Here is a 13,520-nt window from a genome sequence, read left to right as displayed (position 1 = left end):
TCTGTGACGCTTACACTTTTTACCTAAACCTTATGTTCTACAGATAGATACTTCTGAGGCTCAATAAATCTCCCTCCCTCCCTTTAAGCAAACTTATCTTCCCTTTGTAAACACAGGCTGTGTGTCCTTTAGCTCTTAGAGATATGGAGATATTAAACACACCACTCACAGCCTATAACCTTCCTAAACTTATTAAAGTAAGTAGTACTCTCTGTTGCCCTCTGAACCTTACAGGTTGCCTGGGGCAACGTAGAAGGGGGGGGGGACTGCTTTGGCTAAGGGGCACACCTGAATGGAATGTGTGTGATAATGGTTGGAACTGACTGCATTGGGAGTTCACACAAGGGGACCCTAGGAGTCAGGTTATCACACCAGGCTCCCACACTGCTCTCCAGGATTAACACTAAAGACCAAGACAAACTGGACTCTGTGAAATAAAAAGTGTATTTTATTTTATGTTTTCAAAATGTATTTTACTTTAGTTTGTTTGCTTTCTGCTAGTCTTTTGCTTGTACTCACGCCTCTGTGCTGTGTATACACCTAGTGCTTGTGGAGGTCAGAGGAGAGCATCAGTTGCCCGGAAACTGGAGGTACAGATGCTTGTAAATCACCATGAAGAGCCTGGGAACTGAACCCCAGTCCTCTAAAAGAGAAACAAATACCCTAACTGCTGAGCCATCTCCCTCAGCTGTGAAACCGATTCTTTTTTTTTTTTTTTTTTTTTTTTTTTTTTTTGTAGTATGGAGTTTAATTAGAGCATGAGAAGGGGAGTTGGGGAGGGAATAGAGACAGACAGAGAAACACATGGGGGTCGAGGGAGGCCAGCCAGAAAGAGGAGGGGGGGGGTGGAAGGGGAGAAAGGGGTCACAGAGAGAAGGGGCAGAGAGTAAGAGGGTGAGAGTAAGAGAGGTGAAACACTCTTAAATCCAACACTGATATTTGAAAACAACTTCAAACATTTACCCTAAAACCACTATTAATAATCCTAGGATCATCATCAAAAACTGCTGCTTCTACACACAGAAACAGTACAAGCACACAGTTAGGTCATGTGACCTCTGTTGTTGTTGTTGTTGTTGTTGTTTAATGGTGACCAGGCATCAGAACTAGTTCCCTCCTTTTGATTGACCCGGTGTCAATGTCAAGTGTTTTCTGCCTTCTTTTTAATATAAGGTATGGTTGATATAGAAATGCAAAAATCCAGTAGCTTATATATACAGCTTTATAATGTCTACTTGGAGACCTTATAACTATTACAATTCCACTAGCAATGGTAATTTTTTTATTTGAAATTGTCTTTGGAGTTAATGAAATAGTCTATATTAAGTTTCACTTAGAGCAATCAGCGTGGATCATTTGGAGATGAGCTTTAATTTGAGGGGAACTAACTGTAGAGACCCTATTCCTTCTCAAAGATAAAAGAAATCTCCAGTAATACGGTCTACATGGTTTCCTGAGCAACAGATGACACAGAAGCAGCAACATAAGGTTTAGCCATGCCTGCATTAAAACCTCAACCCTGCCTCTACCACACATGTGACCGTGGCTAGGTAACTTCTGAACACACTGCTCATTGGCTTCTCATCAAGATGGCGAAGGTGAAGATACTGAAGACATCACAGTGTCTTGAATATGGGCGAGACCTCTAGCAGCACAAATTTAAGAACCACGGAATGCTTTGAAAGGGTTCCCTATCTAGCTGCATATGTAGCGGAAGATGGCCTAATCGGCCATCACTGGGAAGAAAGGCCCCTTGGTCTTGCAAACTTTATATGACCCAGCACAAGGGAAGGCCTGGGTCAAGTAGTGGGAGTGGGTGGGTAGGGGAGCAGGGGTGGGGGTGTATAGGGAACTTTCGGGATAGCATTTGTAATGTAAATAAAGAATAATAAAAAAAATGTACATAAAAAAGAAATACATAATATAATTAATGTAATATAGAAATGCACACACACACACACACACACACACACACAAAGAAAGGGTTCCCTCCTCTTCCATATAGCCTGCTTAACTAAGATTCTGACAACAGTCCCCAAAGAAGAGCTCAAAAATACTTTAAGTATTGTTGCTAGCATTAAAATAATTGTATAATACCCAAAGGTACGGCCTTGAAAACAGTGCTCACTTGGTCATATCAGCTCTGATTTATGAAATATGAATCCTAGGAGATCACTTAAACTCTGGGGTACAGATTACAACTCCAGCAGCCACAACAACTACCATATGTTGTAGGTTTATGTTGTAAACAGCTTGGGTAAGCACCTTATCTATATTAATGATCTACCCCCATTCATTTACTAATTCATTTATTTCTCCCTAGGACCTGATGAAATGCGTGTTATGTAGTTTTATTTCAAGGCCAAGAGAATAAAGGCACAGAAATTAAGAAAATTTCCCAGAATAAAACCTTGTAAATGTAAATGTTGGGATTTTATACAGGCCAGTAAGTAGAATCAGTTAAGGGAAGAAATACCATTTTATAGGCTTTTTAATCTTACTCATGAGTCCTCCTAGCAATGGGTGAAAGTATACTTTGGTTCCAGGAAACACAGTGGGATCTGTAGTACGACATGCTCAAAGGGAGTGGGCCTCAGTGGACTCTGTCTGAGAAGGACTCAAAGTACTCTGAAATTCATGGTCTGAATACATTGATATGCATTGTGCTTTGAATGTGAAATGTCACATAGGCGCATGGGCTTGAACATTTGGTTCCAAGCTAGTAGTGGTGTTTTGGCAGGCAGTGGCAACTTTAGGAAGTATATCTTCTACATAAAAAGTGAGTCATTAGAAGTAGACTTTAAGAACTTTACAGCCCGGCCTGACTTCCTGTCTGCTTTCCTTTTCCTGCCCTCCTCCTATGTGCAGAGACCCAGGGCTTATTCCTGCTTAGGGTGATGAGCCCTGGTAACAGCTTCTTTATAGTGCCTTCTTTCAGCCATCTCGTTACTGCAGTGAGAAAGTAGGAAAAACATTGTCCACATTATACTTCTCAGGAGATGACGAGGTCTACTTGATCTGATTATAAGCTGGTCTGTGGTTCCCAATTAAAAATATTTTTTCCAGCCATGAAGATATTCTTGCTTTCAAAGATCTTCTAACACTGAAGGGACCCTGATGTTAAATTTTAAATTCCATTTGGGACATCTTACTTTAATGAATCTCACCTAAGCCAGCTTATGAAAGAACGAAGAACAGATAAGGAAGAGACATGACCACCCTGCACAGGTGACTTCCAGTTATCCGTGAGCATTCTAGTAATTCAGGAAAGTGGCATCTAGACCATAGCTAGACAAAATGGAGATGGGAGGAGGGAGGCTGCCGTGTAGGACGAGAGGCTCTGCCTACTGCAGTATACTTAGCTATTCTGCAGCAGAGAACACCAAACCCATCTCTGGCACTGCCCCATCTCTTGCTTTGTCTAGGAGCTGATGTCTGAACACTAACTGTTCCTTCCAGCCCAGGATAATCAATATACATTATCAAACGGAACGTCAGCTTCTGACTGAGTACAGAGGCAACATTCATCTACCTGAAGCCAGAGGGAGAGGCGCACGTTCCCAGAATTGGGGAGGTTTTGACTCTCTTAAGAACAACCCTCAGAAACCTATCACAGTTCTTTATTGAAGGTTTACTGTGGAGTCGGCACTGGGATTTTAACAGTGAGGGAGGTCAAAAGCCCCTGCATTTGTAACACTTACATTCTACTGGGGAAAGACAGATGATAACAAAACCTTCAAAGGCACCATCACTTTATAGGGTGAAAATTAACAAAACAAAAGTAGAAGGGTGTGCTAGGGAGCACCAGGGTATATACGTGGGACAAGGCACCTTCTGCATTTTGAAGAAGCTAAACATTTCGAAGAAACCCGAGTGACTAAAATGTGTCAGCCACACTGAAACCTGAGGGAAACCATTGTATTCTCCATTCCTTCTCCCAAGAATGAGCTTGGATTAATGACAGCATTTGGTTGTGTGGCTTTAATAAAGCAAATGAAGGAAGATCAATAAAAAAGTAGATTAGATAGAAAAGGACACCAGGCTAAAGGGCCTACAACGGTACAGTACCTTAAGGGAAAGAGGAATCTATCAACTTAAGTACAGGGATAATAAGATCTGATTTGGAATTAAAAAAAAAAATGTACCTGGTCCAGTAGCTAGGCCTGCAGACATGCATCAAGGATTTTAGGGTTATAGTGGGGGAGATTGAAGTTAGAGTGATAACAAGAGCTATAAGAAGGGAGAGAAGTGCATTTAGGGGCAGTGTGTTTCAGAGGAAGAACCTGAAAGGGCTTGTTGATGGCCTGGACCTACAGACAGGGAGAAGAGAGGTCAATTCCTCCTGGGACTTTTATCTCAACCACTGTATTAGTGGCTCTGGGTTTGCTTGAAACTGGAGAGACTGGGCCAGGACATGTGTGTGTGTGCGTGTGTGTATGTGTTGCACTTTCCCATTGTCATTAAAGGCAGAATTGTAGTATAGAACTAAAAGAATCCAAAGAATTCCAGCACAAAGAACTGACCAATTGAAAGCAGATGGAAATGTTAGTCACCTCTACATGAGCATTGCAGTGTTATATGTGCACAAATTAGTATGCTGTCCTGTAAATGTATGCAAATATTATATGAAAGTTAAAAATAAAATTCAGAGGAAATGAAGACAGCATGCTCACAGGTAGGAGTGCGATTTGAGAGAATATGTATGCAGGTAACTGCCTAGTAGCTCTCTAAGCCACGTCAGTGTCCTTCTCCACTCCTCCAGGACTATCTAATCCAGCTGGGGAGATATGGGAAAGGCCATAGGAAATGCTGCTCAGAACAGAAGCACTGCCATTCCCCATCAATGTGCCCCAGCCTCCCCTTCAGGGGATGCAGACTTCCTGCCTGGTCCATCATCTAAGAACCACAGATGTACATCCTACATTTGTGTCTAACGTTCCTAACTCCACCAGCGCATCCCACAAGCAAGTAACTATCTAGTTGTAACTCAAGAGAAAATTTCAAAGGACTCACCATTCGAAGTCCCAGTCCGCACAAACGCAGGGTTCTGACACCACCGACCCAGAGTACTCTCTGCCAAGGGCACACTGAGCGCCTGGCTTGCGTTTCTTGAATATTTTCCTTTCCCCCATGACACAAGGCTCTCCCTTAAAGAGAAAGCCCATAGTGAGACAGGCAATAAAGCACACAGGGGATGAAGTAAGCTAGTTGGTCAACAAAAGACTTGCCTTTAGTATTGAGTGTAGCAATCTCATTTCTCTGTAACCAGTAACCATGCAGGAGTTTCAAGGACAAAGGTACTAATCTTCTATGCCCAATGAAAGAACCACTATGGATGGCTGTCCCAAGCCCACCCCTCTACCCATCTTATCTGTGATGTCTATGTAATACTGTTTCTTCTCCAACTTTGTGGAGAACACAAATACTTCAGACTCTACGGACATTATTCAAATGGCTTTGGCAGCTAAAGGAATGAGAAGACAAGTTCTGGTATAGTGTTTTCACTGTTTATATTATCTTCACAGTAAAATTGAGGTAGATCTCTTCTATAATCAATCTCTCTGTGTGTCTGTCTCTATCTGTCTCTCTGTCTCTGTCTCTGTCTCTGTGTCTCTGTCTCTGTCTCTGTCTCTGTCTCTCTCTCTCTCTCTCTCTCTCTCTGCTCCCCCTTCACTTTCATAAATGATTATATTAGAGTCCTAAGTCTTTTACAAGGGCAAAAAGAATAAAAGATAGTATAAAGTACCAGGACCCAAGAGTTGGGAAAAAAAGAGAAATTTGCCTATTCTGCATGATGATAAATAAATGAATCACTAGAGCTATCTACCATGCATCTCTTCTTAGTATCCCTTTCCCAGGTACTTTAGGACCCTGACTCCAAGCTGTCCTGAGACACGCTCTCACCTTCCTAAAGGACAGGACAGATAAGCATACTATCTTCCTCCCTAACTGTCTGGTATTCACTTCTCTGCCAATTGATGTGATATCCTAAGTTATTACCAAACCTTCCCCTCCAGGATGTTCCGTGACCTATTGAGTATGGAATCATTACTATCCTGGGATGTATGTTATCTACCCCTGTTGGGCTTGGATATTTACAATTACTTCCCTCATAGTCACATCCACATGTTCAAGTGACATACTGCCTCCATTTCCTAAGATAACCAGATCACAGAAGACTTAACCCAGATGGTAGTAGCTTTTCTGCTAGAGAGGCCAGCACATCCCATGGTAGGGGTACCTGATTGAGCAGGTGCCAAGTCTCAAAGTCCTCCTTGGTACAGCGCCGGCTGAAGATAGACTTGTAGTCCACTTTCACCAACTGCCATTCGGAGCGCAGACTGAAGTGGCCAAAAACTCTAATTGTTGAGGGAAAGTAAAGTAAAGGATGTGAAAAACAAGCCCAATGTGAGTAAGTAAGAAAGCAGACTCCAGAGGGGTCTATCAGGACAGCCTAGACTCATTTTGTCCCACCAAAGTGAGGTCCTTAAAAGAATGGTCTCACCATTCAATATCCAGGGGGTTTACTACTCCAGCCAAGTGCCTGTCAATCACAGTAGGTTAGGACCACTCATTTTTACTGCAAAATTATTGTGTGTGCTTTATAGAAAGCTTTAAAATAATCTACCACCCACATGAAGCCATTCTTTGCATTTTGTATACCAGAGATTTTACCTTTCTTTCTATGGACTTTGCACACCTGATATCAGGACTAGTAGTTTGTCTATTCATGTCCAGGGATGGAAATCGTTTCCTCATCTATAAAACAATGTGTGAGTGTGTGTGTGTGTGTGTGTGTGTGTGTGTGTGTGTGTGTGTGTGTGTGACACAGAGAGAATATGTGTGCTTGTTCACATGCATGTCTACATACTTGCGTATACTAGAAATAGTAAAATATATTTACCTAACTATGAGCCTACCAGTGCTAAAATCCTGTGAGCATCTATGTGTATTTTAATTGAAATTCCTACTATATAACTCATGTGAATGCTTATTCTTTAACTGCCTTCCTTGAAAAGTCATAGCATTCCAATAAAAGAAAGTCATATTTATGTGTAGTAATGAAGAATACCATCTGAGTGGTCCAGATAATCAATACTGACCTTTGTAAAGCCCAGTTGTTGATAGGCCTATAAATATGAATGATCAATCATTCTAGAAAAAATGAAAAAAAAAAGACTGACCCATCAATTCTCCACTAGGGTGGGATGTCATGAGATTATAGTGCAAGGCATCTATCACTGTGATGGAGAGGAGGTGAGGCCGGCCATGCTGAGGGCTCAGAACAAGTGAAGTCATTCAAAGAACTGGAGGCCATCCATCCATTTTAGCAAGCTTCAGTCACATTACCAGCCGTGCACGCTCCTCTGCCCTCACTTAGATATTCTTATCCTGATAACCAACTGACTTATCCTTGGGATGTTTCCTTTGACTTTCCCGAAGATGAAGATGCTTGCAGGAGTGTGGTGAAGACTACGATTAATTGTAAAATGTGTGGGAAAAATAAGATTGGTTTTGTAGATCATCTAACTTAAAATAAATCGTGGGAAACAGCTTTGAATGTGTTATCAGATAAAAATTAAATGAAAAGTTTACAGCCTTATCTAAAAGATTAAACAGACTTTGAGGAGAAACTGAGGGCTATGCTTTATCAAGACCGCTTGTCTTTTTAAAACCTTAGCTTGGTTTAGAAGTCTAGAAGTTTTGAGCCTAGAATATTCCACATATATAGCTAATACTGTGTTTTTTCCTGATATTTCTATGTCTTTGTCATTTCATTCTTGCTAAATACGTTAGTATGTAAACCCAACAGCCATTAATACAGAGACATCATGTTACCCACCAAGGTATTCCCATTATGTAGTTCTGAATCTATGCAGAGGCTGCGAGTTAGCCCACTTACTTTTTGATGTATTTTGGGCTTTTTGTTTATTTGTTTCTGAATCAGGGGTTCATGTACCCAAGAACAGCCTTGAACTCCTGATCTGACTTCCTCTCCCTTCTAGGACTATAGAAATATGCCACCACATCAGCTCCATTAAAATTTTAACAAAAGACCTACCACTTATGAAAAGGTTCTACTTGCTTAGCAATAAGAGAGCTAAATTAATAACTGGATCAGTAAAAAACTAAAATATTAAAGATGATTTTGACAAATATCTCTTTTCTCCTCTGCTTAGATATCAAGATCCTCCCCATTTATACCCTATTCTCTGCATTAAGCCCTCCTTGGTTGGAACTATCTGCATATCAGGATGCTAGTCAGGTTAAAGCTAATACTTCTCCTTACTCTAAACAGTCATTTCATGGCTCACAACATACATCATGTCAAATTAATCCTATTCATTTCTATACCAAGATTACTAGGCAGAAAGAAGAAAATACAAAGTACATGATTTACCTGGATGTCAACAAGGCAGGTGACAGGGGCTGCAGAGCAGCTTTGAAGAAAAATTTTAAAACGTGAGCCAGCTGCTAATAAGGTGATGTGGTTGAACAACACCTAATTAATGTATTGAAATCAGAGGAAGGAGGATTGGGTAGTCAGCTTGCAAGGCTCTGTTGCATGCTTTTCCTTATTCCTTATTCTTATTAAATGTCTTAAAGACATGAAAATAATGCTTATCCATAGAAACCTAACTTTCTGATGACACAGCTAGAAATAACAATCAATATGCTTTATGGTAGAATCAGGACCCAGTAGGTTCTGACGGTCTACAGACAGAGTTTAATAATATAAGCTGTGATTAGGGAGTAAATCAACTCCCCCTTCTGGTCCCAGCATAAAGACTGGATAACAGATATTAGCTTCAGATAGCTGAGGGTATATAATAGCAGCCATTACAGGGTTTCTATCTGTATGCATGTGGCTAATGTAAGTGATTATTTCAACAATATTATGATATTTTACATGATCCAGAAATAAATTAACCAGATTTTGTGTGTTACCTAGAACAAAAGAGGCAACATCCAAGACTACTCTACATTAGCCTTATCACAAGGAAAAAATCACAATTACTGTAAGTTGTTGTTATTTTAAAAGGACCAAGACTATGTTAAAGGAATCAACTTCAGCTAACACATAGGCTGCTATTGAATAATCTAAACTTTAAACAAAATCACATATTTATTATGACAAAAATATTTATTTCTGTGTAAATAATGTATTTTATCAGACCATCCAAAGATCTCTGTAGTTGCCAAAGTTTAAGTATTACTGAAAAGGAGTGAGAAATACAATAGGCTGGATTGAATGGCGGTCTTCAATAGGATATGAACATGTCCTCATCCTTGAAGCTATGATGAAACTTCATTTGGACGAAGGAGCTTGCAGACTTAAGTCAACAACAATAAGATGAGAGTGTCTTGGACTGAGATGAACCTTACTGAGATAGAACTTAAAAGCAGTGGGAAGTATTCTTTAACAGGTAATGAAGACTGGCAGGGAAGTGCAAAGGCCCTGTGAAGACAGAAGTATAAACTGGAAGTAGGCAGGCTAAGATATACCTAGTGTCATCACAAAGGGAAGCTGAGATGAAACTGTCAAAGCGCATGATATATTGGTCGGAACATTCCTATGTGGATCCCATACTATGCATAAGTACACAGCAGTAAGATCTTGTGCCTTGAAAAACAATAGAAATAGACATGAAGAGTGAGTTTTCCTGAAAAATCCTTCGATTTTGAAAGTTGGCTTCCAGCATCGGAAAATAATACTGTTTTTGAAGCCATCTTGTTTATAGTTTTATACAGAAGCCATAAGACACTAATATTGCTGGCAACAGGATTCATGGTCATCTCCCATATTTGTGCTGAAAATGGTATAATCCCAGATACCTCTTGGGAAAAGGGAGAAGAAACAGGTTGCCATTCAAGGAAGAAAGTTTGTAATGTGTGAGGTGACTCTTAACAAGCAGTGATGGTCAAGGGGCAAAGGGTGCAGTAGTTAGTGACAGTGGGACTGCAAGTGGGGCTTTATCATTTCCCATGATGCTGAATAGGAACTGACATTGGTCGAAGCACACAGCCTATGAGAAGGTTGACTACCAAGGTTCTCATTAGCATATCCTGGGTACCTAAATATCTGCATTTTGCTGATGTCCCTGATGATGACAATGCTGTCCTTGAACCACACTTTGAACAATAGATAATAGCTTTCAAAGGAGACTATGAACTATATAAGAAGCAAAGGGATGCATGAGAGAAACTGGAGGCAGTCAAGGGAAGAAGGGAAATTATGCCATTGCATTATAGTTTTTAAAACAAATATTCTAAAAATACCCTCATATTTTCACAACTCCACACGGGGTCACAGCCCTGAATCTGAGGTTCATGAATGAGTTGGCAGCAGCAGAAGACTTCTGAGTAGGTGAGAACTAGAAGTTAGTTCAGAATCAAATGTTTAGTGAATCCAAAGTCCTTCTGGAGGCATTCACCCTCCAGCCTTGGTTTTGAACATACAACGTGCACTCTTGGCACTGAGTGTGTGTCATCACACTACATTAGCACTACAGCAATGCGGCCACAAACACCTCAGTACAGATTTGCAACTGTAATCCATCGTCAACTGAAGTGGTTTTACTGCACAGAGTTTTCTGACCTTGCATCACCATAACACATTAATTAAAAAAAACAAAAACCCAAGACTTTTAATATTCTCCCTACAATCATTTCTCAGCACATTAGCATCATGTTAGTGTATCTATGGATTATATTTTTGATAGACTCTGATTGTAGATATTAACATTGGGGTTGAGTTACTAAAGAGTTTCGTAAAAATTTGAAAACCGAATTTTTGCTTGGGTTTGTGACAAAATTTCCAACAGTTTCCGAAATAGCCCTAAATGTACTTCTGACATTTAGTTCTACATATTTATGTGAAATCGCATTCTCAGCCTTGAGGATTATCAAAGCAGACTATCAAACTCGGGAAAACGCTGAAGGTGTAGCAATGCCTTCTGCATCCTGCAGTGTAAAATTTTCAGTTAAGATCTAATTCTTCATGTAAAATAAGCACCATATTCACCTCATTAGTAGGCAAATTTGTTTTCATCTCTATAAGTGGTAAAATTATATGTGTATCAAAGAATTGTATTAAAATAAATTTCTTCTTGATTTATTATCAGCAAATGCTTAATTTGTACTCCTACTTTATGTGCCTACAAACCAGGTTTGTACGAAAGTAGCTCAGGTGAAAGGAGCCTTCCAGGGCTTCTGCATTTTCTACTTTTTTTTTTTTTTTACACTGTTTACATTTTGCATTTTTACTCAAGGTTATTTGTTTGTTTGTTTGTTTGTTTGTTTAGCTAAATAGAAACTTTTAAAGGTTAGGGGTGCCTTATGAGACTGCATTTGTATTCTATAGAAAAGAGCAGTTCCTAGTAATACTTGTTGGATAAGGCATGGGAAATGGATTGTGGGGTTGACTGAAGGAACATGGGGATCCTGCAATGTGAAGTTAATTTTCAAGACTTTTGCCAAAAGAGCTGGTCTTTGTCATCTAATGAAGCTCCTCCATCTTGGTTGAATTATGATAACTCCCCAAACTAGATTAATTTGGTTTCCTGAATTAAAGTAAATTGTTTATTTAGACTCCTGCCCTTCCTGTCCTCACAGCTGGTCCAAAGACAACCTGACAGCATGTATTGTGGCCTTCACACCCATCAGGTAGCTGTGTCTTTCCATTCCTCTGAAACACATAAGAAGGGACTTCCGTCCTGCTGTGTGATCCTGATCACTCCTCAGAGCTCCATCATACTGTTGTCTGTCTGTCTGTCTGTCTGTCTATGTGTCATATTTTTTTCTTTCTTTTCTTTTTTTTTTTTTTTTTTGGTTTTTCGAGACAGGGTTTCTCTGTATAGCTCTGGCTATCCTGGAACTCACTTTGTAGACCAGGCTGGCCTCGAACTCAGAAATCTGCCTGCCTCTGCCTCCCGAGTACTGGGATTAAAGGCGTGTGCCACAAAGAGAAAGCAAGAGAGGGAAAGAACAGAAAGCTGGGGTAGAGAAGTTGGAGGACTTAGAGAAGAAGAAAAACATGACCAAATAACTTGTATTAAAATTTTGTTTTCAATTTTAAAGGTTTTAAAAAAGATCTTGCTGCCTAAAGTTAATCTGCTTCACTCTTCCCCTGGAATCCTAAACCTGAAAAGTTTTCAGTTTCCAGCTTGGCTAAATTCACTGCTAATAGGAAGACTTCTCTTCCTTACAGTTGTCGCAACAAACCATTTTGGGACCCCTTTTTCAGAATTGCATTATTTACCTCTTTTTAAAAATACCTTTTAAACTACTGTTGTTTTTATTATTTATTAATTATTAGTATATGTCACAAATATAATTATCATTATTTATTGTTAATATTATTTTCATTATATTATTATCACTACATGTGTGTGCATACATGTAGTTGCATATGTGCTTGTGTGAGCAAACAACTTGCAAAAGTCGGCTCTCCCCTTGTACGATGTAGGTTTCAAGGAATCAGTCTTAAGTCACCATGTTTGGTGGCAAGCTCCTTGACCTGGTGTATCATCTCACCAACTCCTTGCCATCTCGATCCCTTTCTTAGCTCAAAGAAACATAACTAATACAGTCTTAGCTCTCATTGAGTTACATGATGCATGTGAAATATTTAAAATCCTATAGACAACAAAGGTGCATTTCCACCACCTTTCTTCTCATTGATATAATTTCTACAGGTTCACCCAATGTTTAAATCAAATGTTTCATCAAATGTTTCAGTAGCCTTGACTCACAATCTGTTTTCCAAAGAACGCACTATCCCCAAATGTAGGAATCTGTCTTTTGTTTTCCTTCACACTGAACCTTGAAAATAGTAGACGCCTCATACATAAATATAGATGACTGCCTGGAAAGAGGTGGCCTGCCCTTTGGTTTCCCAAGGAAGTTCTCCTAACCACAAGAAGAAAATAAATGAATCCTCTGAGCCATTTCTCATTATATGGATTTTCAGGGGAAAATCAATTAAAATTTATTACTCCTGTTTCCCTTTTTACCTTGCCACGTGCATTTTCTCACATGTTTGTCTCTCTACTTCAGATTCATCTTAGGCTCTATGAACCTAAGAAACCAACACACTCTTTGTTATAAACTTCTGCCCTGACTAATGTCTACCCTGCTAACAAGACACTGGTCACAGACAGCCCTGTGCGCTGCTGTCTGTGCTTTGCAGAGACATTCGAAGGACTGATTTTTTTTTTCCTAATATTCCTTTGCCTTGTAATTAACTAGATGAACTTGAACAAATACCTTACTGAATTCTTCAAACTTCTTTTAAAAGATGACTCTTGTTCAGTGGACTAAACTCAAAATGATGGGACCCAGAATATGGATCTCTCAAGATAACTTCTGAGAATATATTTCCTTTCAGTCTTTGTGTATATCTCTAGACACACAACTTGGCCATCTCCTGGTAAACTTCTAGCCAGTGGATTTATCTATTATAGTCATCCATCTTTGCATTCACAAGTACTTCTTTTACATAACAGATACTAAATTAA

General features: G+C 39.6%; 1 protein-coding gene across 1 annotated transcript in view; it reads right to left on the bottom strand.

Moving 5' to 3' along the window:
* Sorcs3 (sortilin related VPS10 domain containing receptor 3) overlaps positions 1 to 13,520 on the bottom strand; it is a 590,588-nt gene that overhangs the window by 50,511 nt on the left and 526,557 nt on the right. Inside the window, exons 15-16 of the mRNA XM_021196078.2 lie at positions 6,242 to 6,359; positions 5,014 to 5,147 (exon numbers count right to left, since the gene is read on the bottom strand). Coding sequence (XP_021051737.1) covers positions 5,014 to 5,147; positions 6,242 to 6,359 — 252 coding nt within the window. The remainder of the gene's footprint in view (positions 1 to 5,013; positions 5,148 to 6,241; positions 6,360 to 13,520) is intronic.

The sequence above is a fragment of the Mus pahari genome, chromosome 1, assembly GCF_900095145.1.
Source record: "Mus pahari chromosome 1, PAHARI_EIJ_v1.1, whole genome shotgun sequence".
NCBI classification, from domain to species: Eukaryota; Metazoa; Chordata; class Mammalia; order Rodentia; family Muridae; genus Mus; species Mus pahari.
The sequence above is the reverse complement of the archived record's forward strand: the minus strand, read 5'-3'. Positions and strand labels throughout refer to the sequence as shown.